This window comes from Balaenoptera physalus (assembly GCF_965194825.1).
Source record: "Balaenoptera physalus genome assembly, chromosome: 10".
Classification (NCBI taxonomy): domain Eukaryota; kingdom Metazoa; phylum Chordata; class Mammalia; order Artiodactyla; family Balaenopteridae; genus Balaenoptera; species Balaenoptera physalus.
The window spans coordinates 103403964-103431374 of record NC_138889.1 but is presented as its reverse complement, the minus strand read 5'-3'; the positions used below and the strand labels follow the sequence as shown (position 1 = coordinate 103431374).

At 40.2% G+C, this 27411-nt stretch overlaps 1 protein-coding gene across 1 annotated transcript in view; it reads right to left on the bottom strand.

Moving 5' to 3' along the window:
- Window positions 1-8592: 8592 nt before the first annotated feature.
- The window catches only part of LOC309667855 (membrane-spanning 4-domains subfamily A member 12-like), a 42916-nt gene continuing 24097 nt past the window's right edge, over window positions 8593-27411 (bottom strand). Inside the window, 6 exon segments of the mRNA XM_082476794.1 lie at window positions 8593-8943; window positions 8947-8991; window positions 11077-11193; window positions 12824-12880; window positions 13503-13644; window positions 21808-27411. The exon segment at window positions 21808-27411 is cut by the window's right edge and continues 24097 nt beyond it. Coding sequence (XP_082332920.1) covers window positions 8836-8943; window positions 8947-8991; window positions 11077-11193; window positions 12824-12880; window positions 13503-13644; window positions 21808-22112 — 774 coding nt within the window. The 5' untranslated portion in view covers window positions 22113-27411 and the 3' untranslated portion in view covers window positions 8593-8835.

The following is a 27411-nucleotide window of genomic DNA, read 5'->3' as shown; positions in this document are numbered from 1 at the left end:
CTCTTGGTTATTTAGTAACGTATTGTTTAGCCTCCATGTGTTTGTCTTTTTTACGTTTTTTTCCCTGTAATTCATTTCTAATCTCATAGCGTTGTGGTCAGAAAAGATGCTTGGTATGATTTCAATTTTCTTAAATTTACTGAGGCTTGATTTGTGACCCAAGATGTGATCTATCCTGGAGAATGTTCCGTGCGCACTTGAGAAGAACGTGTAATCTGCTGTTTTTGGATGGAATGTCCTATATATATCAATTAAATCTATCTGGTCTATTGTGTCATTTAAAGCTTCTGTTTCCTTATTTATTTTCATTTTGGATGATCTGTCCATTGGTGTAAGTGAAGTGTTAAAGTCCCCCACTATTACTGTGTTACTGTCGATTTCCTCTTTTATAGCTGTTAGCAGTTGCCTTATGTATTGAGGTGCTCCTATGTTGGGTGCATATATATTTATAATTGTTATATCTTCTTCTTGGATTGATCCCTGGATCATTATGTAGTGTCCTTCCTTGTCTCTTGTAACATTCTTTATTTTAAAGTCTATTTTATCTGATATGAGTATAGCTACTCCAGCTTTCTTTTGATTTCCATTTGCATGGAATATCTTTTTCCATCCCCTCACTTTCAGTCTGTATGTGTCCCTAGGTCTAAAGTGGGTCTCTTGTAGACAGCATATATATGGGTCTTGTTTTTGTATCCATTCAGCCAGTCTATGTCTTTTGGTTGGGGCGTTTAGTCCATTCACGTTTAAGGTAATTATCGATATGTATGTTCCTATGACCATTTTCTTAATTGTTTTGGGTTTGTTTTTGTAGGTACTTTTCTTCTCTTGTGTTTCCCACTTAGAGAAGTTCCTTTAGCATTTGTTGTAGAGCTGGTTTGGTGGTGCTGAATTCTCTTAGCTTTTGCTTGTCTGTAAAGCTTTTGATTTCTCCATCAAATCTAAATGTGATCCTTGCCGGGTAGAGTAATCTTGGTTGTAGGTTCTTCCCTTTCATCACATTAAGTATATCATGCCACTCCCTTCTGGCTTGCAGAGTTTCTGCTGAGAAATCAGCTGTTAACCTTATGGGAGTTCCCTTGTATGTTATTTGTCGTTTTTCCCTTGCTGCTTTCAATAATTTTTCTTTGTCTTTAATTTTTGCCACTTTGATTACTATGTGTCTCGGCGTGTTTCTCCTTGGGTTTATTCTGTATGGGACTCTCTGCGCTTCCTGGACTTGGGTGGCTATTTCCTTTCTCATGTTAGGGAAGTTTTCGACTATAATCTCTTCAAATATTTTGTCTGGTCCTTTCTCTCTCTCTTCTCCTTCTGGGACCCCTATAATGCGAATGTTGTTGCGTTTAATGTTGTCCCAGAGGTCTCTTAGGCTGTCTTCATTTCTTTTCATTCTTTTTTCTTTAGTCTGTTCCGCAGCAGTGAATTCCACCATTCTGTCTTCCAGGTCACTTATCCGTTCTTCTGCCTCAGTTATTCTGCTATTGATTCCTTCTAGTGTAGTTTTCATTTCAGTTATTGTATTGGTCATCTCTGTTTGTTTGTTCTTTAATTCTTCTAGGTCTTTGTTAATCATTTCTTGCATCTTCTCAATCTTTGCCTCCATTCTTATTCCGAGGTCCTGGATCATCTTCACTATCATTATTCTGAATTCTTTTTCTGGAAGGTTGCCTATCTCCACTTCATTTAGTTGTTTTTCTGGTGTTTTTTCTTGTTCCTTCATCTGGTATATAGCCCTCTGCCTTTTCATCTTCTCTATCTCTCTGTAACTGTGGTTTTTGGTCCACAGGCTGCAGGATTGTAGTTTTTCTTGCTTCTGTTGTCTGCCCTCTGGTGGTTGAGGCTATCTAAGAGGCTTGATGGGAGGCTCTGGTGGTGGGTAGAGCTGACTGTTGCTGTGGCGGTCAGAGCTCAGTAAAACCTTAATCCACTTGACTGTTGATGGGTGGGGCTGGGTTCCCTCCCTGTTGCTGTGGCATCAGAGCTCAGTAAAACCTTAATCCACTTGACTGTTGATGGGTGGGGCTGGGTTCCCTCCCTGTTGGTTGTTTTGCCTGAGGCAACCCAACACTGGAGCCTACCCGGGCTCTTTGGTGGGGTTAATGGCAGACTCTGGGAGGGCTCACGCCAAGGAGAACTTCCCAGAACCTCGGCTGCCAGTGTCCTTATCCCCACGGTGAAACAGAGCCACCACTCGCCTCTGCAGGAGACCCCCCAACACCAGCAGGTAGGTCTGGTTCAGTCTCCCCCAGGGTCACTGCTCCTTCCCCTGGGTCCTGATGCACACATTACTTTGTGTGTGCCCTCCAAGAGTGGGGTCTCTGTTTCCCCCAGTCCTGTCAAAGTCCTGCAGTCAATTCCCACTAGGCTTCAAAGTCTGATTCTCTAGGAATTCCTCCTCCCGTAGCCGGACCCCCAGGTTGGGAAGCCTGACGTGGGGCTCAGAACGTTCACTCCAGTGGGTGGACTTCTGTGGTATAAGTGTTCGCCAGTCTGTGAGTCACCCACCCAGCAGTTATGGGATTTGATTTTACTCTGATTGCGCCCCTCCTACCGTCTCACTGTGGCTTCTCCTCTGTCCTTGGACGTGGGGTAGCCTCCTTGGTGAAGTCCAGGGTCTTCCTGTCAATGATTGTCCAGCAGCCAGTTTTGATTCTGGTGCTCTCGCAAGAGGGAGTGAGAGCACGTCCTTCTACTCCGCCATCTTGGTTAATCCTCCTGGTTAAGTTTATTTCTAGGTATTTTATTCTTTTTGATGTGATTTTGAACGAGATTTTTTTTTTTTTTTAACTTTCTCTTTCAGAAAGTTAATTGTTAGTGTAAAGAAATGCAACAGATTTCTGTATATTAATCTTGTGTCCTGAAACTTTGCTGAATTCATTTATTTGTTCTAATAGTTTTTGGGTGGAGACTTTAGGGTTTTCCATATATAATATCATGTCATCTGCAAATAGTGCCAGTTTTACCTCTTCCCTTCTAATCTGGATGCCTTTTATTCCATTTTCTTGTCTCATTGCTGTGGGTGGCTAGGACTTCAGATACTATGTTGAATAAAGTGGCGAAGGTGGGCATCTTTGTCTTGTTCCTGAATTTAGAGGGAAGGCTTTCAGCTTTTCACTGTTGAGTATGATGTTAGCTGTGGGTTTGTCATAAACGGCCTTTATTATGTTGCGATATGTTCCCTCTATATCCACTTTGATGAGAGTTGTTAGCATGACTGGGTGTTGAATTTTGTCAAATGCTTTTTTCTGCATCTAGTGAGATGATCATGTGTCTTTTCTTCTTTGTTTGATCATGTGATTTTAATCCTTCCTTTTGTTAATGTGGTGTATCACATTGGTTGATGTGCAAATATCGAACCATCATCCTTGCATCCCTGGAATACATCGCACTTGAACATGGCGGATGATCCTTTTTTCTGTATTGTTGCAGTCAGTTTGCTAATATTTTGTTGAGCATTTTCGAATCTATATTCATCAAAGCTATTGACCTGTAATTTTTTTTTTATAGTGTCTTTGTTTTTGGTATCAGGGTAATGGTGGCTTTGTAAAATGAATTTGGGAGTGTTGTATCCTCTTCAGTTTTTTGGAACAGTTCAAGAAGGATAGTTATTATCACTTTTTTATATGTTTGGTAGAATTCTCCTTTGAAGCCATCTGGCTCTAGACTTTTGTTTGCTGGGAGTTTTTTAAATTACAGATACAATTTCATTCCTAGTGATTGGCCTGTTCAAATTGTCTGTTTCTTCCTGGTTTAGCCTTGGCACGCTGGAGATGGAGGGACTAGAGCCATTGCTGTGTGTGAGGTGGGGTTCCCCTCTACTCAGTGGCTGACAATGCCCTGTGAGGGGGTCAGATCCCAAGTTGCTGGGGCAGAAGCTCTGAGCCCAGGGTCGGCTCTGTTCTCTTTAGGTGTGTGCTTTCTCTCTCCCAGCACTGGGACCCTTGCCCCACGGTGGAGCAGTGCTGAAGCAAGAGGGGGACACCCAGGCTCTCTGCTCGTGACAGGGTATGGGCTATGGAGGGTCGGCCACAGACAGAGGTCTCAGCTGCCTCCGATGTGCCACCTCCGCAGGTGCCAGCAGTTGTTGCCCTCGCCCTGCTCAGGTGCAGCCCCGGGTCTGAGTCCCTGACCAAGCTCTCTCCTTGGTTGTGGCCGCCCTAGGTCCAGTGCAGAGCTGTGATGTGGAGTAAGAGGGGCTGGAGTGTTCACTCGGCTCATGCTGGGGTGCTTGGGAGGGGCAGTCGCGGGACACCGGACATGCACTAGAGCAGTCCTCGGGGGCAAGCCAGTGCTCTGGTCCTCCTCACAAACAGAGTTCAGGCTTCCCACAGCCTTCCTGTTAGTCCCGGAAGCTCTCCAACCAGCCAAGGGGGCTCATCTTCCCCGTGTCAGACCTCTGGGCTGTGGTGCCCAGTAAGTGGCTCGCACCCTCACTCCCCAGGGTGGGTGTCCACCCATGTAATCTCCCTTTTCCTCTGAGTTGCCTCCTGGGGTCCCAGATCCTGACCTGATCACTTCTCTTCCTTTACCTGATTACATATGTATCTGTCTTACAGCCTTGGTTGTACAGGGGTCTTTCTGCCAGTTTCCAGTTAGTTTTCAGTGAGGATTGTTCCACATGGAGATTTTCAAAAAAAATTTTTTTTTAATTTTTATACAATTTTTAAAGGTTACTTTCCATTTGCAGTTATTACAAAGTATTGGCTGTATTCCCCGTGTTGTGCACTACATCCTTGAGCCTGTCTTACACCCAGTAGTTTGTACCTCCCATTCCTCTACCTCTATATAACCCCTCCTCCCCACCCTACTGGTAACCACTAGTTTATTCTCTATATCTGAGAGTCTGCTTCTTTTTTGTTATATTCACTAGTTTGTTGTATTTTTTAGATTCCACATATAAGTGATATCATACAGTATTTATCTTTGTCTGACATTTCACGTAACATAATGCCCTCCAAGTCTATCCATGTTTCTGCAGATTGCAAAATTTCAGTCTTTTTTATGGCTGAGCAGTATTCCATTGTATGTATATATACAACATTTTCTTTATCCATCCATTTGTTGATGGACACTTCGGTTGTTTCCGCATCTTGGCAATAGTAAATAATGTTGCTGTGAACATTGGGGTGCATATATCTTTTCAAATTAGTGTTTTTGTTTTTTTCTAGATATATACCCAGGAGTGGAATTGCTGGATCATATGGTAGTTCTATTTTTAGTTTTTTGAGAAACCTCCATACTGTTTTCCACAGCGGCTGCACCAATTTACATTCCCACCAACAGTGCACGAGGGTTCCCTTTTCTTCACATCCTCAGCCACATTTGTTATTTGTAGACTTTTTGATCATAGCCATTCTGACAGATCAAAAAGATCTCGTTGGGGCTTTGATTTGTATATCCCTGATGATTAGTGATGTTGAGCATCTTTTCACGTGTAGATGTATTTCTTTTTAAATAAATTTATTTATTTATTTATTTTTGGCTGTGTTGGGTCTTCGTTGCTGTGCGAGGGCTTTCTTTAGTTGCAGCGAGCGGGGGCTACTCTTTGTTGCGGTGTGTGGGCTTCTCATTGTCGTGGCTTCTCTTGTTGCGGAGCACGGGCTCTAGGCAGGCTTCAGTAGTTGTGGCTTGCAGGCTCTAGAGCTCAGGCTCAGTAGTTGTGGCTCACAGGCTTAGTTGCTCCGCGGCGTGTGGGATCTTCCCAGGCCAGGGCTCGAACCAGTGTCCCCTGCATTGGCAGGCAGATTCTTAACCACTGCGCCACCAGGGAAGCCTGTGTAGATGTATATTTGATGCGTTTATGGTGGGAGGTGACCTCCATGTCCTCCTACTCCACCATCTTGAGCGATCCCTGTACCGTATTTTAAAGTGTTTCTAAATATTTGGGGGAGTGAGAGGAGTTGTGAATAATAAAATAAAATAGTGAGTGAGGCTTAAACTGGGTGGAGACCACATGTGGAGAGAGAGATTGAGTGAAGCTGACTGAGTACTGCTGAGTTGGTAGAACTGAGTAAACAGCTACCCAGTTTTAGGGTGAAGTCAGGGTACTGAGGCGTGGAGAAGAGGTGGGCTTGAGGAGAGGAACAACATTTCTACATGATACATTGTAGAGAATAGTTTGGAGAGAGAAAGGCTTTGTTTGTTTTCATTATGAAATGAAGGGAGAAAGGCAGTAACAGCCAGTTTTAGGGAAATGCTGCTGTCTGAGACCTCTTCAGCCTGTGGGAATGAGGAGTCAGTGGCGATATGGCCACGCTTGCCTGGCTTGCACCCCTACCTGCCCAGGCACACCTCAGCTCTCTGCCCATCCCCACTTCCGAAGTATTTCTGGGAGTCCCCAGAATTTTCACATTGTTCTCTAGCACAGCAGGCCTCTGCTGAGCCTCTGCCGCGTGTGTGGGGCACCCGGTTTCCTTCTACATCTTAGCCTTCTCGGGTTTTGCAGCTGCTTCTCTGGGAGAAGGCCGCGTGACCCCAGGTGCTATCTCCCAGCTCTCCTCAAGCTCCGAGCCCTGGGGGTATTCAGACAGCCTTGCATTTTCTTCAGTCCTCCTTACAGAGCAGGAACCTCGTTATAGTCCGGGCACAAATGCAGAGACTACGCCTTTCTCCCAGGGGATCCAACCCATCACAGAGGCCAGGCTGGGAACTGGACCTCACTTCCTGGTCTTTCAGCTCAAACTTCACATACCTGAACTCACAGCTTCCTCCAGATCTTTCCCCTGATTCAAATCACTCCTGCACATAGATGCCTAGGGACTCCCTGCGCGCCCCCTCCCAATCACCCAAATTCAGGATAGGTTTGGCCAGCTCCATGGGAGAAGGGGACAATTGTGACTGATTGATTTTTAGTGGGATGTGACAAATGCAAAACACGCTCTGGGAAAAAGAGCTTCCTGAAATGTTGTGTAGGCCTGGTGTGAATCAATGATATGTATGTATCTAAGATACATTTATGGATTTTGGAAAGGTAATTCTTTTCTTTTTTTTTGGTTTCTGGCTTAAGTATTATTTTTTTAAAGTTTTAATTTTTATGTAATTTTTAACGGTCATTTTCCATTTACAGTTATTACAAAATTGTTGGCTATATTCTTCATGTTGCACAATACATCCTTGATCCTATCTTAACACCCAATAGTTTGTACCTCTCACTCCCTCACCCCTATATTGCACACTCCCCCTCCCCCCACTGGTAGCCACTAGTTTGTTCTCTATATCTGTGTTTGCTTTTTTTTGGTTATATTTACTAGTTTTGTTATATTTTTTAGATTCCACATATAAGTGATATCATACAGTATTTATCTTTCACTGACTTATTTCACTTAGCGTAATACCCTCCAAGTCCAACCATGTTGCTGCAAATGGCAAAATATTGTTCTTTTTTATGGTTGAATAGTATATATATGTACCACATCTTCTTTATCCATTCATCTGTTGATGGACACTTAGGTTGTTTCCATGTCTTGGCAATTGCAAATAATGCTGCTGTGAACATTGGGGTGCATGTATCTTTTTGATTTAGTGTTTTGGGGGTTTTTTTTGGATATATACCCAGGAGTGGAATTGCTGGGTCATATGGTAGTTCTATTTTTAGTTTTTTGAGAAACCTCTGTACTGTTTTCCACAGTGGCTGCACCAATTTACATTCCTACCAACAGTGTACAAGGGTGGAAAGATAATTCTTGAACCCATGTATTTCATGATGAATTATTAACCTTAGAGTTTAGAATTGGAAGACACCCTAGAGGTCTAATAATAACTTGTATTCTTCTGAGGAAGGAAGAGACTAAATATAGGATGCACTTTGGTTTTTCTCATACAGTTTAAATTATATTTTTGGGGTGAAGTCTTTGTACTTAAACCCAGCATTTGTTACTTGAACCTGAAAAAAAAACATGTGTACACTGGCATTTCAATAAAGCCCACTTTATCCCATTTTCTATTACCCCAAATAAAAAATATGTAAAATCTTTATTTTATGTAATTGAATAGCACAGTGTTTGGTCACAAAGTAGTAGTGTAATACCTTTTTTTGAGCAAATGAATGAATTAATGAATACGTTTTTAGATATTCCAGAATGAAACTACCGTAAGGGCTTTAAATAGGATCATATTAATAATAGGCATATGACTTCTGTGGTAGGATATAACATTTCTACTTGGACACCCTGTAAATCATCATCAAAGAAATTTTATCAGTCTGCTTTGCAGTATTTTGTCAGATCTCCTACTTAACAACCAATAACAAACCAAATGAATAAAAAAATACCAAAAAAGGCTTATGTTCCTAGTAACATTTTATTGAGGAAAGGGTAACATTAACAGGAAATTTTCTAACTTTAAGCGAGTTGCAGTCATTTCTGGTCCTCTGGCCCTTCACCTTTGCCAGTGAGTGGTAGCGGCATGTAGGAAGAAACAGTGGCAGGGAGATCCATGCAGTTATCGTTCGTGATAAACTAAGAACAAATCTGAAACACAGTCTTTAAAGATCAGCAATCATCGTGGAGAGTAGAGGCCAGCTTCCTAAGAAGTTTCTGCAGGTAGTTTTACCCCGTGAGATTGCATGATCCTCCTTTTTCTTTTAACACCTAGTGGTATTAGGTGGTATGAGCTTGGTGGCCATCATTTCTGGGAGGAACTGAGGACCACCCTGTGGTCAAGGGACTATTTGCATACACAGTTGGAATAGCCGGGACAGACTGGAAAGAATGAATAAAGCAAACAATATTGTTACTCTAATCCTGTTCAGTAACCCCTCTGGTCCCATCGGAGAAGAGGACAAATAGCACGCTGGTAAGCCCACAGTGGGACTGAGCTGACACTGAAGTCTGTATTTCTTCAGCACATACTCAGATTATTTTCCAGAGAAGAGGCCCAACTCACCCCACTGGTGTTGGTGATTGCTTGGCTGGCAAAATGGGCTGTGACACAAGTTATGCAAAACTCCTAAAGAGAGAAGATGATCAGCATGGCTGAAATTCCTTTCCCAGCAAGCTGAAATCAGGAATAAACACACTGAAATGTTGACTAAATCAGGAGGGCTTCACCCAGGCTTCAAAAAGTTCTGATTGATCAAATGTACTATTGCTTGTACTCACCTAGCTCTGGGACCATTTCTCTGTCATCACATGCTTATTTCAGGGGAATGTAAATTAACTTCGGAATTTCTTTAAAATGCCAGAAAACTTCCCCTTTTGCCAGTAGCCTGTTTTATTTAGAAACATTAGAAAGGAAGTAGAGTTTATTTCTTTGCAGTGGCTTTCTTTTTTTTTTTTCTAATAAAAATTTACTTACTCATTAAAATAAAAATATAAATCAAGCAACATAGAACACAGCCAATCATCCCAAATGCCACTGCCCAGAAATGAGCTAAATTAACATCTGAGACCTGTTATTCTAGAACTCTATGTATGGGCAAAAGGCAAATAGAAAAGTGGGTGCAGGGACTTCCCTGGCGGTCCAGTGGTTGGGACTCTGCGCTTCCACTGCAGGGGGCGCAGGCTCGATTCCTGGCCGGGGAACTAAGATCTGGCATGCTGCGTAGGGCAGACAAAAAAATAGAAGAAAAAAAAAGAAAAGAAAAGTGGATGCATGGAGAGACAGCAAGAGAGAGAAAAAAAGAGAGCAAGCAAGGGAGGGAATGAGAGAGCAATAGAGGGAAACACCATTTTTAAATAATGGAATCATTTTTACTTCCTATTTTGAAATAAAAGTATTACCTGATTTTAAAAGAACAAAAAGAAGTCAATTTTACGAAATCCATGAAGAAGTTGACATCATTTTAAACCTACAGGTTTCAATTTGAGGCAGTATTAGATGATTGTTTATTATGAAAAATGAGAGATTAACATGCTTGTTTTACCTCTTATCTTCTCTCTTCAACTTCCAGTTTTTGTGCTTTTCACGAATCTCCTTACACAGCTTCTCCTTGCGTTTCTACATTCTTGATTTAATCTACCTCGTGTATGGTTGAATATTACTATTCTTTTTTTTTTTTTAGCAGCAATACCCATGTGTGTTATTGTTGTTTTACTGAGAGTATCTTCTTGTTGCTTTTATACTTTCACAAGGATTTTATTGGACTTGTTATTCTTTTTTTAATTTTTTAAAATTAAAAAAAATTTTTATTTATTTATTTTTGGCTGCGTTGGGTCTTTGTTGCTGCGTGCGGTCTTTCTCTAGTTGTGGCGAGTGGGGGTCTACTCTTTGTTGCGGTGCACTGGCTTCTCATTGCGGTGGCTTCTCTTGTTGTGGAGCATGGACTCTAGGCATGCAGGCTTCAGTAGTTGTGGCTCGTGGGCTCAGTAGTTGTGGATAGCAGACTCTAGAGCGCAGGCTCAGTAGTTGTGGCGCACGGGGCTTAGTTGCTCCACAGCATGTGGGATCTTCCCGGACCAGGTCTCGAACCCATGTCCCCTGCATTGGCAGGCGGATTCTTAACCACTGCGCCACCAGGGAAGTCCCTGGACTTGTTATTCTTGAGTCACATTTTCTTTTCATCAAAACTCTGTAGATATTGCTCCATGATTTTCCCTCACTGAATGTTTTTGTAGTAGAGACTGAGTCAAGCTGATTTTTTTTCCTGCTTGTAAGTAATTTGATTTTTCTTCCTAAAACCTCAAAAAATCCTTTTCTATATCTTATGCCTTAACAAGGATACATATATTTCAATATGTATCAATATCAATACTTATATCTATGTATCTATATCTGTATCTCACTTATTTTGCATCTCTTTCTCCTAGTATAGGTTATTCTCATTCAGTGTGCAAGTTCAGTTACTCTTTTATTTCCGGGAGCTTTTTTTCCCAGTATTTCTGTATACCCTTTAGGAGTCTTCCCTATGTGACTACCTGTGAGATGGACCACTAAGGGGTGCCCTTTCTGCCATAGTCCATCTACAGAGGTGACTCTCCCACTTTATTCTCTAGTCCTAGAGATCACATGACCAGGAGTAGGGCTGGAATAGAAAAAGGGATTTACTACTAGAGCTGCTGTACAGTAATAAGAAATAAAAAATAGATCCACTCTAAGTGAGTGGAAAGAGAGGAAGCACATGGTAGGTGATGGGATACTTACCACTGCCCAGTAGTCTTGATTAGGCAGCCCATTAATGCTCACATCCACCAGCAACAGAATCACCCCAATGAAGGCAAAGACAGAATTAACAATGTTCATTCCTAGGCTGCCTTTTATCTGATGGAGATGGCAGGAAAAGTAAATCATACGTAAGATGAGTGAAATTAAATGAAATAAGAAGCAATTAAATCTAATGGTTCTTAATCTTTGAAATCTTGAAAAAAATTTTGAAGTTGAAATGATTTTTTTCCTCTGCCCTTCTGGATAGTTACCATGAGAACTATTCTATATGCCTCCTAAATGTAGGGTATTTCTAAAATCTGTAGAAAAATGTAAATAATACAAAGCAGAAGCTCATTATTATATTTGTCTAAGCCTCATGCACAATAACAATTATATTCCCTTTTTAAAACAATAAAATGACAGACTTATAATGAGCATTTTTTCTGTGACAGTCACTGTATTAAATCATGTAAATGCGTTATTTCGTAGAACTCTTACAACCACTCTATGAGGTAGTACTATATAGCATCCAATTTTATAGATGGAAAAGTATATACACAAAAAAATCTGTGCTGATAAATTTAGGAATTAATGAAACCCTTGTCTTTCTAAGGACTAGACAGATTTAGAATGAGGAACTTGGTCGGCTTTTGAGGGTAGGGGTAAATGGGCAGAGTATAAAATGTTCCCCAGTTTCTACAAGAAGACTTTGAAATTCAGCAGAATTATTGTGAAACCAAGTCCTCAGCTGACTTGTTAGGAGTTCTTTGGAATGTGCTACTGCTTCAGCATGCCTTAGATAGTCTTCTGAAGGCCTCTAAAGGGCTCCTAGAGAAATCGATTTAGGTATAATTTTAGCTCTCTTCTCCAAATGGACAGATTCTATGCTTGGACAAGCATAGTTAGAGGGAAGGATCTCTAAATCATGCAGTGAAAGGATGTTTTATTTTGTTTTTGTATTACAAGAGTCGTTAGTCAAGATTAGACTGATTTATTTTATTTTATTTTTAGTCTAGTGTAGTCTAGTCTGGGAAAGTATGAGCAACATGACTCTGTGTTCCTATTTTCCCGTTCTTCCCTCTTGTGCTGGATTAAATGTAATCTTGAAACCACTTCTGTTCTAGTTGTCTCTAGTTCTTGGCAAACCATTTTCTTTCTCCTGTTTCAAAAGTGGACCAGGAGATTGCAAAACGTGGAGTGCTGTGACAGAGAGAATTGAAAGGCCTGTCTCAGTGATTTATGGACTCTTGTTAGGTACTGAGCTAGGTGTTTTTCATGATGATCTAAAGAACTATAAAACAAAAGTCAAATCTGAATAAGACTAAGAGATACGCACAAAGAAAAAATAACAATACAAGGCAAGGCAGAACTGAGAAATAGCAAATGCAGAGTAGAGTGTTTGATACTGAAGTGGCAAGAGGGTGTTCCCTGGCTTCTTTGTTTCCGCTTGGAGTTTCCCCGGTGCAGTGTGACCCCACTGAACCAGGGAGCCTTGGAAGTAAACAACCCCATCTTTACCAATTTCCCCTCTTGTGAATTAAAGAGTCGGGATGTTGAGCTCTGCCATTTCTGAGTGGCAAATTGTGTAGACCATGTGAGGGCATACATACCATGGAGGCAACCCACAGATACTTTTGGGAAAAAAATGCTCCCTTTCTCATTTTCTGAATCTGCCTTCTCAATTTTCTTACCCAAATAAATTAATCTTTAAAGGGGTTTAAAAAGTAGAAACATTCTAACTTACCAGACAAGGGGAAAACTGCTTGGATGCCAAAATAGACAGTGCTCCAGTAATAGTGAACTGTAGAAATAAACAAATTTATTTGTGAAATGATGGGTCCTTTGATTGTTCCTGGGAAATACTTCTCTTTATATGATGAAAGGTTGACCTATTTATATTTCCCTCTCAAAAATTCCTCTCGTACTTCTCAATTTTTTGGAGTAACTCTCGAGGTTACTATGTCCTTTTGACATCCTTTTCTTTTTCCTCCTTAGCTTCTCGCATAAAAAGACCTCATTCCCTTGTAAGTTTTCCTTGTTCTGATGACTTCTGACCTCACTGCTCAGTCTCTTCTCATGATCAACTGCATATTTTTAATCATGTTCCCGATCACCTCTTTTTGCCACTGTCCACCCAGCACATACATTTCCATCTAAAATGTAATAGGGAAATAAAACTTTGGTTTGCTGGTTACTTGATCAGTGTAAACATTAGGGTGTGAGTTTAGGCTGCAAGTTAAAATGGAGAACAAAAGCTCTTCTTTATTTAATTCTCTATCTAATTAATATCTAATATTAATATCTAGTATCTAAATTCTCCAGCTGGTCAGATGCAGGGCTTATTAAAAGATGAGTTGTACATAGACTGGGGACAGCTATACTTGATAAACTGCGAAGGACAGCTGTTGCAGCAGGCTACTCACAGAGAGGTCGCCCCAGAATGGATATCCGCCAGTAAAAGACAAGGAAGCAAAACCCAAAACTTGGTTATAAATGGAGGCCATTAAACCCAAAATAATTTCGAAGTCAGTGTGCATCAATCCAATCATGATCTGCATTGCCTGAAAAAAGGAAACAGACATTTAAAAATTGCTTCTTCTTCTTCAGGCACCACTGAAACATCACTATCATTGCTGCTGCTCCTTATTTATCATCAACTCTGTCAAGATCCATGGGTGTCATTTAGCTATACCTCTACAGGAGGTGGGCCATTAAGATTTTGACATACGCTAGGACCAGGGCCTCAGCATAAAGCCTTGTTTTTTTTTCCTTTTTTTTCTTCCCATCTTTATTGGAGTATAATTGCTTTACAGTGGTGTGTTAGTTTCTGCTTTATAACAAAGTGAATCAGCTATACATACACATATATCCCCATATCGCCTCCCTCTTGCATCTCCCTCCCACCCTCCCTATCCCACCCCTCTAGGTGGTCACAAAGCACTGAGCTGATCTCCCTGTGCTATGCGGCTGCTTCCCACTAGCTATCTATTTTACATTTGGTAGTGTATATATGTCTATGCCACTCTCTCTCACTTCTTCCCAGCTTACCCTTCCCCCTCCCCGTGTCCTCAAGTCCATTCTCTACGTATGTGTCTTTATTCCTGTCCTGCCCCTTGGTTCTTCAAAACCATTTTTTTTTTTTAGATTCCATATATATGTGTTAGCATACGGTATTTGTTTTTCTCTTTCTGACTAACTTCCCTCCGTATGACAGACTCTAGGTCCATCCACCTCACTACAAATAACTCAATTTCGTTTCTTTTTATGGCAGGTTAATATTACATTGTATATATGTGCCACATATCTTTATCCATTCACCTGTCAATGGACATTTAGGTTGCTTCCATCTCCCGGCTATTGTAAATAGAACTGCAACGAACATTGTGGTACATGACTCTTCTTGAATTATGGTTTTCTCAAGGCATATGCCCAGTAGTGGGATTGCTGGGTCATATGGTAGTTCTATTTTTAGTTTTTTAAGGAACCTCCATACTGTTCTCCATAGTGGCTGTATCAATTTACATTCCCACCAATAGTGCAAGAGGGTTCCCTTTTCTCCACACCCTCTCCAGCATTTATTGTTTGTAGATTTTTTGATGATGGCCATTCTGACAAGTGTGAGGTGATACCTCATTGTAGTTTGGATTTGCATTTCTCTAATGATTAGTGATGTTGAGCATCCTTTCATGTGTTTGTTGGCCACTGTATGTCTTCTTTGGAGAAATGTGTATTTAGGTCTTCTGCCCATTTTTGGATTGGGTTGTTTGTTTTTTTGATATTGAGCTGCATGAGCTGCTTGTAAATTTTGGAGATTAATCCTTTGTCAGTTGCTTCATTTGCAAAATATTTTCTCCCATTCTGAGGGTTGTCTTTTCGTCTTGTTTATGTTTCCCTTTGCTGTGCAAAAGCTTTTAAGTTTCATTAGGTCTCATTTGTTTATTTTTGTTTTTATTTCCATTACTCTAGGAGTTGGGTCAAAAAGATCTTGCTGTGATTTATGTCAAAGAGTGTTCTGTCTATGTTTTCCTCTAAGAGTTTTATAGTGTCTGGCCTTACATTTAGGTCTTTAATCCATTTTGAGTTTATTTTTGTGTATGGTGTTAGGGAGTGTTCTAATTTCATTCTGTTACATGTAGCTGTCCAGTTTTCCCAGCATCACTTATTGAAGAGGCTGTCTTTTCTCTATTGTATATTCTTGCCTCCTTTATCAGAAATAAGGTGACCATATGTGTGTGGGTTTATCTCTGGGCTTTCTATCCTGTTCCATTGATCTATATTTCTGTTTTTGGGCCAGTACCATATTGTCTTGATTACTGTAGCTTTGTAGTATAATCTGAAGTCAGGGAGTCTGATTCCTCCAGCTCCGTTTTTTTCCCTCAAGACTGCTTTGGCTATTTGGGGTCTTTAGTGTCTCCATACAAATTTTAAGATTTTTTGTCCTAGTTCCGTAAAAAATGCCACTGGTAATTTGATAGGGATTGCATTGAATCTGTAGATTGCTTTGGGTAGTATAGTCATTTTCACAATATTGATTCTTCCAATCCAAGAACATGGTATATCTCTCCATCTGTTGGTATCATCTTTAATTTCTTTCATCAGTGTCTTATAATTGTCTGCATACAGGTCTTTTGTCTCCCTAGGTAGGTTTTTCCTAGGTATTTTATTCTTTTTGTTGCAGTGGTAAATGGGAGTGTTTCCTTAATTTCTCTTTCAGATTCTTCATCATTAGTGTACAGGAATGAAAGAGATTTCTGTGCATTAATTTTGTAACCTGTTACTTTACCAAATTCATTGATTAGCTCTAGTAGTTTTCTGGTAGCATCTTTAGGATTCTCTATGTATAGTATCGTGTCATCTGCAGACAGTGACAGCTTTATTTCTTCTTTTCTGATTTGGATTCCTTTTATTTCTTTTTCTTCTCTGATTGCTGTGGCTAAAACTTCCAAAACTATGTTGAATAATAGTGGTGAGAGTGGACAACCTTGTCTTGTTCCTGATCTTAGAGGAAATGCTTTCAGTTTTTCACCATTGAGAACAATGTTGGCTGTGGGTTTGTCATATATGGCCTTTATTATTTTGAGCTAAGTTCTCTCTATGCCTTTTTTCTGGAGAGTTTTTATCATAAATGGGTGTTGAATTTTGTCGCAAGCTTTTTCTGCATCTATTGAAATGATCATATGGTTTTTCTCCTTCAATTTGTTAATATGGTGTATCACGTTGATTGATTTGCATATATTGAAGAATCCTTGCATTCCTGGGATAAACCCCACTTGATCATGGTGTATGATCCTATTGATGTGCTGGTGGATTCTGTTTGCTAGTATTTTGCTGAGAATTTTTGCCTCTATGTTCATCAGTGATATTGGCCTGTAGTTTTCTTTCTTTGTGGCATCTTTGTCTGGTTTTGGTATCAGGGTGATGGTGGCTTCGTAGAATGAGTTTGGGAGTGTTCCTTCCTCTGCTATATTTTGGAAGAGTTTGAGAAGGACAGGTGTTAGCTTTTCTCTAAATGTTTGATAGAATTCGCCTGTAAAGCCATCTGGTCCTGGGCTTTTGTTTGTTGGAAGATTTTTAATCACAATCTCAATTACAGTGCTTGTGATTGGTCTGTTTATATTTTCTATTTCTTCCTGGTTCAGTCTCGGCAGGTTGTGCTTTTCTAAGAATTTGTCCATTTCTTCCAGGTTGTCCATTTTATTGGCATAGAGTCGCTTGTAATAATCTCTCATGATCCTTTGTGTTTCTGCAGTGTCAGTTGTTACTTCTCCTTTTTCATTTCTAATTCTATTGATTTGAGTCTTCTCCCTTTTTTCTTGATGAGTCTGGCTAATGGTTTATCACTTTTGTTTATCTTCTCAAAGAACTAGCTTTTAGTTTTATTGATCTTTGCTATTGTTTCCTTCATTTCTTTTTCATTTATTTCTGATCAGATATTTATGATTTCTTTCCTTCTGCTAACTTTGGTATTTTTTTGTTCTTCTTTCTCTAATTGTTTTAGGTGTAAGGTTAGGTTGTTTATTTGAGATGTTTCTTGTTTCTTGAGGTAGGATTGTATTGCTATAAACTTCCCTCTTAGAACTGGTTTTGCTGCATCCCATAGGTTTTGGGTTGTCGTGTTTTCTTTGTCATTTGTTTCTAGGTATTTTTTTATTTCCTCTTTGATTTCTTCAGTGATCTCTTGGTTACTTAGTAGTGTATTGTTTAGCCTCCATGTGTTTGTATTTTTTATAGAATTTTTCCTGTAATTAATATCTAGTCTCATAGCGTGGTGGTCGGAAAGATACTTGATACGATTTCAATTTTGTTAAATTTACCAAGGCTTGATTTGTGACCCAAGATATGATCTATCCTGGAGGATGTTCCATGAGCACTTGAGAAGAAAGTGTATTCTGTTGTCTTTGGATGAAATGTCCTATAAATGTCAATTAAGTCCATCTTTTTTCATGTATCATTTAAAGCTTGTGTTTCCTTATTTATTTTCATTTTGGACGGTCTGTCCATTGGTGAAAGTGGGGTGTTAAAGTCCCCTACTATGATTGTGTTACTGTCGATTTCCCTTTATATGGCTGTTAGCATTCACCTTATGTATTGAGGTACTCCTATGTTGGGTGCATAAATATTTACAATTGTTACATCTTTGTCTTGGATTAATCCCTTCATCATTATGTAGTGTCCTTCTTTGTCTCTTGTAATAGTCTTTATTTTAAAGTCTACTTTGTCTGTTATGAGTATTGCTAACTCCAGCTTTCTTTTGATTTCCATTTGCATGGAATATCTTTTTCCATCCCCTCGTTTTCAGTTTGTATGTGTCCCTAGGTCTGAAGTGGGTCTCTTGTAGACAGCATATATACGGGTCTCGTTTTTGTATCCATTCAGCCAGTCTATGTCTTTTGGTTGGAGCATTTCGTGCATTTACATTTAACGTAATTATCAATATGTATGTTCCTATGAGCATTTTCTTAATTGTTTTGGGTTTGTTATTGTAGGTCTTTTACTTCTCTTGTGTTTCCTGCATAGAGAAGTTCCTTTAGCGTTTGTTGTAAAGCTGGTTTGGTGGTGCTGAATTCTCTTAATTTTTGCTTGTCTGTAAAGGTTTTAATTTTTCTGTTGAATCTGAATGAGATCCTTGCTGGGTAATCTTGGTTGTAGTTTTTTCCCTTTCATCACTTTAAATATGTCCTGCCACAGCCTTCTGGCTTGCAGAATTTCTGCTGAAAGATCAGCTGTTAACCTTATGGGGATTCCCTTGTATGCTATTTGTTGTTTTTCCCTTGCTGCTTTTAATATTTTTTCTTTGTATTTAATTTTTGATACTTTGATTAGTATGTGTCTTGCTTGGCATGTTTCTCCTTGGATTTATCCTTTCTGGGACTGTCTGCGCTTCCTGGACTTGATTGACTCTTTCCCTCCCATATTAGGGAAGTTTTCAGTAAAGCCTTGTTTGAGGTATTTGGGGAGACTTGTTCAGGTGTCCCAAGGATTCTTCAAAACGTACTACTGCTTGCATGAGCATCCCCTGAGAGCCTCCAAGACTCTTAGAAAAAAATGCTGTAACTGTGACTTCAATGACTGTGTTTTGCAAATGGACCAGTTCTCTGCTTGGGTAATCCGAGTTCTGGGGAAAGTATCAATGAAGAAAAAACAATTTATTAGGCATTAACAATATGCTTGATAATTTCTAAGCACTTTACACTTATTGTACGTGTAATCCTCCCAAACAACGGGATGGAGACACAGAGACTTAAAGAAATTAGGTATCTGTCTTAGTCTGTTCAGGCTGCTGTAACAAAATACCACAGGCTGAGTGGTTTATAAACAACAGAATTTTATTGTGCACAGTTCTGGAGGCTGGGAAGTCCAAGTTCAAATTCTAGCACAGTCACCTTGTGGTGAGGGCCCTCTTCCTGTTCATAGCCTGTGCCTCTGTGTCCTCACATGGTGCAAAGGGCGAGGGATCTCTCAGGAGTCTCTTTTTTTTTTTTTTTTTAGGAGTCTCTTTTATAAGGCAATAATCTCATTCATGAGCGCTCCACTCTCATGACCTAATAAGCACCTCCCAAAGGCCTACCTCCTAATATTATGATCTTTGAGAGTTAGGATTTCAACATATGAATTTTGGAGGGGGACAGAAACATTCAGACCATAGCAGTGCCCAAGGTCACACAATTACTGAGGGGCAGACCTGGGAATTTAATGCAGCAAATTGACTCCAGAGCCCATGTCTTAACTATCCCCTCAGGCTCAGCTTCACTTCTTCCATGAACTCTTCTTGATTATACCAGTGAATTTAAGCTATCTTGTTTTTCTTTTTTAAATTCTGTTGTATCTTATGATATAAATCACACACCTTATTTCTTAGTTTTGTACTCATTTATATTGTTCGATTTCAAATTGCAGGTATGCAAACATTTCCTTATTGGCCCATCATGTATTCTCAGACAGTGGATACATCTTAGTACCTCTTAGTATACCTTCCTTCATCCTTGATAAACAGATTCATGAGAGATAACTGTTGCTAGGTTGGACCGGAAGTTAATTGTTTCTTCCAAAGTTTACATCTTATCTGTCCAGGAATACTGCAAATACAGTGATTGCTGTGTTTATTTCCTCAACACGTAGCTACCGAATACAATTAAATTGAATCAGGATTAGAAGAAAACCCCACAGCTTCCTAAACAATGCTAAGAGATTAATATTTTTTGAATAATGAAGTTGAGACTCTGATAAAAGCTGTGAGTCTTCTCCCCTAAAAAACTGTTCTTCCGTATCCATCCATACACACACCACACATTTGCATACAACTTCAGAGGTGTCATGGGCTTCTTTTAGCCAGTTGTGGGTCTCAGTTGAAGAACTCCTGCATTAGACATTATCATTTGTTTTTTAACTACCTCTTCTCCAGAGCAGCAATTCAAGCACCTGGCTATAAGCTTCCCACCCTCATCCTTGCCATCATTTTGATGAGGAGCAGTTAGATCTGGGTTAATACCGGCCTTCCTTTCTCCTGGTAGAACCCTGGATGTACCATTTACTGATCACAATTGCATATTGGCCAGACTTAGTAATTTGGTCATTTAGTTCATTCTGGATTTTTGGCCGCAGAACTATTTTAAGCTCTGAGTCAGTTGGAACAGATGGTCCACTCACATCCTACGCCCCTGCCCCCACCGCCCCCAAGGCCCCTGCACTGTTGTGGTGACTGGAGGCTACTAACAGCACAGAAGGTCAGTCTTCAGGGAGAGGAAGTAGCTTCTGCCAACTGGAGCTTTTAAAAAACCCAAGGGTACTTTAAAGCATTTCTCTTGAGCACGTCTTTGGTACCGGTCAGACGGCTCCAGTGGCCGCTCACTCCACTCAGACTAAAAGCCAGAGTTTCCAGTCCTCCCAGCCTCAAAGGATCTGGCTCTACCGCCCCTCTGCCCTTTTTCCCACTACTCCCTCCGTCTGCCATTCTATTCTACTTTGTTTGCCTCCTCCCTGTTCTTCAAACATGCCACATTTTCCTCGAAAGACCTTCTGACTTTACCGGGAACCTCTTGCCTGACATCCACAAGGCTCACTCCTCACTTCATGTCTTTGCTCAAATGTCGTCTTCTAAGGAAAGCCTGCTCTGACCAGCTTGAAACTGCTACCCCCTCACTGCCTGGAACTGCTTATCCCTTTCACACTTCTTTATTCTTTCCATATCTTTTATCAACTTCCAACACACTGTGTACCTTAATTCTTTATTATGTGTGTAGTCTGATTCTGCCACTAGGTTCTGAGCTCCATGAGGGCAGAGATTATGCCTGGTTTGTTCTCTGCCGTATTCCCAGCACCTGTATGGGGCCAGCTGTGTGGTGTGCTAGTTTGTGCCCGTGGCCCAATGGGAACAGGGAACTTCCTCTGTCTGGCAGGAGGAAGATCTGAGAGGCCACCTCCCAGCTTACATCTGCCTGCTGCAGGGGGACCAATGCTCAGTTTTACTTTCCTGTGATGGCTAGAAGAGTTCTGGCATATAATGGGCACTCAATATAATTTGTGGAACCCTCTAGCAGAGAAGTTAGAGCTGCACACAGGGAGGGACAGTACCATTTGGAGGAGTTGTGTTAGTGGCGTGAAAGAGGTTCTTCAAAAGCACAGCAAAGGAACTAATAATGCCACCTATGCCAGTGGAGTCTTCATGTACATGTAGGGCATATTTTATTTACAATGCCTCCATAAACTAGATTAGGAATGGTCAAAGTGCCCCTTATAGAATTGACATGCAGTTAAGTCATAACATCTCCATGGGCACTGGGTGAGGGGACAGCAGATGGAATGGCCCCTAGTTCTTTCACACCCAGTTTCCCCAGACAGCCCATTTGTAGTTCCTTCTGTTTTTAAGGCAGCCCTCAAAATGAGTTTGCCTCTGTACAAATACCAGACTTGAAACTAATCCAGAGACAGGATTGAGGGTACCCAAAATATCCTTTGCAAAAGTGAGATCAAGCTAGAAGTGGTGGCATTTCCAGAATGTCAGTGTTACTGAATCATCCTGCTACGAAGAATCCTTTGTCACCCATTAGATTTTTGCTTGAATCCAAAGTAAAATGAATTTGGGGGTAAAATCTATATGCAGACTAATTATTTCTACCTAAAAGGGATACTGTTTCCGGGTAGCATTCCAACCTTTCTAATGATTGGGCGTATGTCATGAGATCATAAACTTCTCTCCACCTATAGCTTATAAGCACAATAAAACCTTACAAATGCAAAATAAAAATTCTAGTAGTAAGTAGACTTACCCCTAGTGTCTTTGCTTCTTCTTTAAAGTTTGTAGCTGCTTCTCCTCTAGCTGAATTTACCATTTGTATGTTTCCTGGACCCTGCCGACTGTTGGTGAAGGTTCCTGGAGAAGTGATGAAGGCAGGCTGACCACTCTGCGCTTGGTTTCCTAGGCTGATGAAACTCAGAGGTTGTTGAGACCCAGGAGCCATAGAGTAGCTTGGTGGGTAAGGATTAGGTTTGGTTTCACATATTCTGAGGTAGGCTGTTGGCTTGGATGACATCATTATGTCCTAAGTATTACAAAACATAGCAAAATGATAAATTTACCCAGAAAGGAAACTAAAGAAAATCTTGTCAAATGTCCATTATCTATGCAAATGAAGGAAAGCAAGTGAGCAGTTAATGGGCAATGACAACCAATATGAATGATACTTATTTGACTTTGGAATCCTATACATCCTACAGTTTGAAAGAAGAGAAGGAGGGGAAGATGAGGATACATTTACTTTCCAATTCCCATTTGATTTTGTAAAGTGTTTATATATATTGATCTTCTGTGAGTTCATTGCATCTGAAGGACAACAGAACAAGGGAAGAGATGGTGGTAGGCAGAATAATGCACCCTTCTCCCTTCCCCAAAGATGTCCACGTTCTAATCTAGGAAATTGTGAATATGTTAGGTTACATGGCAGAGGTATTTAAGGTTGCAGATGGCATTGAGATTGATAATCAGCTGACTTTAAAACAGGGAGATTTTCCTGGATTATTTGGGTGGGCCCAGTGCCATCACAAGGGTCCTTAAAAGTGGAAGAGGGAGGTAGAAGAGAGTCAGAGAAAGAGATGTGGTGATGGAGGTAGAGTTAGAGAGATGCTGTGCTGCTGGCTTTAAAGAGGAGGAAGTGAACCATGAGCCAAGGGATATGGTGGCCTCTAGAAGCTAGAGAAAACAAGGAAAGCAGGTTCTTTCCTAGAGATTTCAGAAAGGAATGCAGCTCTGCTGACACCTTGATCTTAGCTCAATGAAACTGGTGTTGGATTTGTGACCTACAGAACTGTCAAGATGATGAAGTTGTGTTGTTTTAAGCCACTAAGTTTCTGATAATTTGTTATATCAATAAATAGAAAATGAATATAGGGGTCAAGAATATGATTGGATGGTAAGAAAGACAGTCCAAGATTTAAAATTATTTGTTAATACTTTTCCAGTAGATAATTCACATATGACCAATTAAGTTGATTCTCTCATTCTTTAAGAAAAGTACCCTTGAGATTCCCTATTCATTTTTGTCCTTCTGGAAGCATAGAGTATCTTAAGTCCTTGGTGGGAATTTTGTTGGAAATAAATCAGCACAATTAGATATGGACAGAAATCATTATTAATCCTTGAAAAAAAAATCATGACACACAAAAAAATTGTCTTCTTTGTCCTTAGATTCCTTTTTTGAGACCTCCTCCCCAAACCATTTTCTTGTACATCATCAATCTCAAGAAGGTAGGAGTTCTGGATGCCCTCATCCCTGTTATGAAGTGTGATTAGCCTACTGGAGCTTTGCACCACTGGTGTTTTAACAGGAACACTTATTCAGACCTTGTCCTCATAGAATCCTGAAATTTCAGGGTAGGAAAGAGCCTTTCCAATTACCCTGTCCCATTCCCCTTGGTTTACAGAGGAGACATTGAAGCCACGACAGGTGAAATGCATGGGTCAGGGTTACACAGGACATGTGTGGCAGAGTCAGGACTACAATATGGGCTCTTGAGTGCTGGTGGGGAGCCCCCTCCAGCCACTCTGCTCACCCAGGAGGCTTACAGAGCTTGTCTTCCAGGCCACCTAGTGACAGGGGATTGATGCTGCACCTGTAACTACGCAGCAAACAAAACTACTGGTTTCTGCTGCTGTGGAGAGGACTTTATAAACCAGACTGACTTCTCGGTGATTCAGTAATTAAGTTAGCAAGGCCTCTGCCCAGCGAGCCTCAGGTAAGCTGTCCAGAGAGCTAGCATTTCATTAAGCGCTTACCGTAGGTACAGTGAGGGCTGTCTAGTGTCACGGTTACGAGCATGAGCTTGGGGTTAGCATTCTGGCTCCAACACCAGCTCTGTCTTTGGCAGGTTTGTTAACCACTCTCTGCCTTAGTTTCTTGTCTGTACAATGAGGATAATAAGAATATACTCCTTATAGGGTCACTTTGAGTATTAAAGAGTTATTCCATGTAAAGTTTTTAGAATTGTACCTGTTACAACTGCACGGGTTGGCTGTATTATTATTGCTGTGTTAAATAGGTGAGATATATTATCTCTCTAAGTTTTTACAAACACCCATGAGGTAGGTACTAACATCATCCCCATTTCACAGTGAGATAATTAAATCCAGAACCTATACTCATAACCCTTACCCTAAGCTGCTCAGATGCTGGATACAATTGAAAAAGGTTGAACACTCACTATAAAGGCAGAAAACACATTTTGGAAACATCTGATGCCAAAGGGACTACTTTTTCAAAGTGGAAACATTTTAATCTGCAGATGGTTATTTAAACATGGAAAAATAATCAGTTCCACAGCTGTGATTCTTGGAGTGACTCACTGTAGCTCTCAAGTGACATTTGAGAATATGAAGTTTTTATATCCCATGGATCTGGTTCCTGTGGCCAGTTAGTGTTCAAACTCTCCTAATCTGCTACTTCACTAACTCTGGGAACTTAACTTTTTAACTAGATCCCTGTTAGTCCCTGTGACGCAACTGTAAAGTGAGGTTAATGATGCCGTTCAAAGGGGCTGGTGGGAAAATCAGATAATCCTAATTCCTGTGAAGCTGTTGGAACAGTGCCCAGCACTGTTGGCAAGAGCTTGAGAAAAGGTAACTGTCATTCTATTATTAGAGCCAAAAGTCTTCTATCCCTCTTTAAACAATGGATGTGCCATATGGAAAGTTTATCATAGAAATTGAACTTCAAAAGGTCAATGCCAAGATCAAGGAGATAGGAGGTGGGGACTCACAGTACAATAATTAACCAGAAGAAGAATTTTCTTGAGTTTTTTTTAAAAGTATTAAAACAAACTGTTTCAGGAATTCCCTGGCGATCTAGTGGTTATGACTCCACGCTTCTAGTGCAGGGGGCACAGGTTCCATCCCTCGTCGGGGAACTAAGATCCCACAAGCCACATGGTGTGGCCAAAAATAAAAGAAACCAACTATTTCTACATGTATGTGATCTCATTACCTCCTTTTTTGGTGATTGATCACTGTAATTTTTTTGTCTCATTGAATAATTTGATAAGAAAACTCTAGACTTGTCATCTATTTATCAGCATTTTTAAACTTCATATCTGCTGTTTAAGTTCCTAGACCAAGGCCTATGAGTTCCATATAGAACCCAAATTATTAATAGTTTTATAAAGATTACACTGGTCTCAGATGCATTTTTTTCCTGGGTCAAGTTCTGGTTTTATAAAAAGGATTAAGGAGCTGAGCCAGTCTCAATTCTTTTAGTTTATGCCAAAGTGACTTAAGGTGTAAACAGCCTTAATGGCTATATAGTTTGGTACAAAGGGAGGGAAAAATGCTTGGGGGAATAACTAAGCAATTATTCAGTTGAAATGAGGATAATCCTGTAAATGATAGAAGAGAAGGAAAACCATTGAATAAGCTCTTTTCTTAGATTCCACCTACTGGTTTAGTACAATTTTTCTCTTAAACTTTGGTAAAATATTTACTGTTGGGTTGCCTTTTTTTCCACCTAAAAATTAGAGCAAATATATTTATTTTTAAGCACAAGGAACACAGCAAAAAACAGAAGGTCCAATGGTATAAAAAGGCAGGACTGTTAGCAATAAGACAAAAGCTCAGCAAGTTGCTCTGATTAGATAATTTCAAATAAAAGTTGGAAAAATTTACTTTTTTCTAGTTTCTTTCTACCTCCCTTCCACACTAATACCACTTTTAACATTATAGGGTGAAGATGACTACTATCTGTGAGAAGACATTGTAGCATATAGTGAAACATAATACCAAATCATTTCCACAGTATCACCCAGTATATCTGCAAATAACAATACTGACCTAGTCAAAATGAGTGATTTTCCCCACCTGTTTTTGTTTTTGCCATTAAAAAAAAGCACCTTAATTAAAATGTATTACAAAACGAAGTGCTGCAGTTTTTCTGCTGGTGCTGTGTCGTTGGGTGATCTGCACATCATCGTCACTTGCTCCCAGCGGGACGTTGCTCCCTCCTTGATTAATCTTCATGGAATGGCATACATTTGAACCTCCTGTCACCTTTTTTAGCATTAACTTTTGATTGTTTTTTCTTGAAGTATCTCTTACCTGTTTTATAGTACCTGCCATTCTCTTTCATTCCTCTCCTGGTTTTCTTTCCTCCCTTGTTTCATTTCTTTCCTGCTTCATCCCTCTTATGGTTTCTTATCTACTCGCCCAACAGAGAGTCAAGAGTTGGCACCATTTCTCCAGCCTGGAAAGTGGAACGCTGCAGAGAACCCACGCAGGTAGACCAGCCCCACCGTTGATGCCCATTGATTTGAGTGAAGAAATAGGTAAAGAAGTGTCAGTGAACTCACTCCGTTCCTTTGGCACCTCTCTGCTTTCTGTCTTTCTGTTCTCCAAGCTCTGAGGTGGTCTGAGATACTTAACTTGGAAATTATTAGTACTTTTAAACTTCCTTGTTTCAAACCAACCTGTCTCCTATCTTTATTTAATTCCAAAGTCCTTTTACCATTGACTCTTCTACCCTAAGTGGATACATAGGCCCATTTGTAAATTTTGGAACATGCTGTGCTTTCACACTTTCCTCTCCTTTGTACTGGGAAGCCTTTTCTGAAACCCCCAAACCCTTAAGTGCTCATTTTCTCCAACCTCTTTGCACTTTTTGATATTCATTAGTGCAGCATCCTATTGCCTTTTAATGCCCTATATGTTAACTAAACAAAATTGGAAAATATAGATAATAAAAAAACAAGAGAAAGAAAAAAAAAGCATCCGTAGTGCCACAACTCAATGGTAATATTTTTATTTAGATTTTTTTTAAAAAATTAATTTATTTATTTATTTATTTATTTATGGCTGTGTTGGGTCTTCGTTTCTGTGCGTGGGCTTTCTCTAGTTGCGGCGAGTGAGGGCCACTCTTCATCGCAGTGCGCGGGCCTCTCACTGTCGCGACCTCTCTTGTTGCGGAGCACAGGCTCCAGACGTGCAGGCTCAGTAGTTGTGGCTCATGGGCCTAGTTGCTCCGCGGCATGTGGGATCTTCCCAGACCAGGGCTCAAACCCGTGTCCCCTGCATTGGCAGGCAGACTCTCAACCACTGCACCACCAGGGAAGCCCTTTTATTTAGATTTTTAAACGTTTGTATGTCAATATGTATTTCACATGGAGACATATGATTTTGAAAATCAGCAAATTAGGATCATGTTGTTTAGCTTAATGTCTTTTAAACACCTTTTTCATGTCAATAAATATTTATTATAATTCTTTTTTTAATTGAAGTATAGTTGACTTACAGTAGTATATTGGTTTCAGGTGTACAACATAGTAATTTGACATTTGTATAGATTTCACTCCATACAA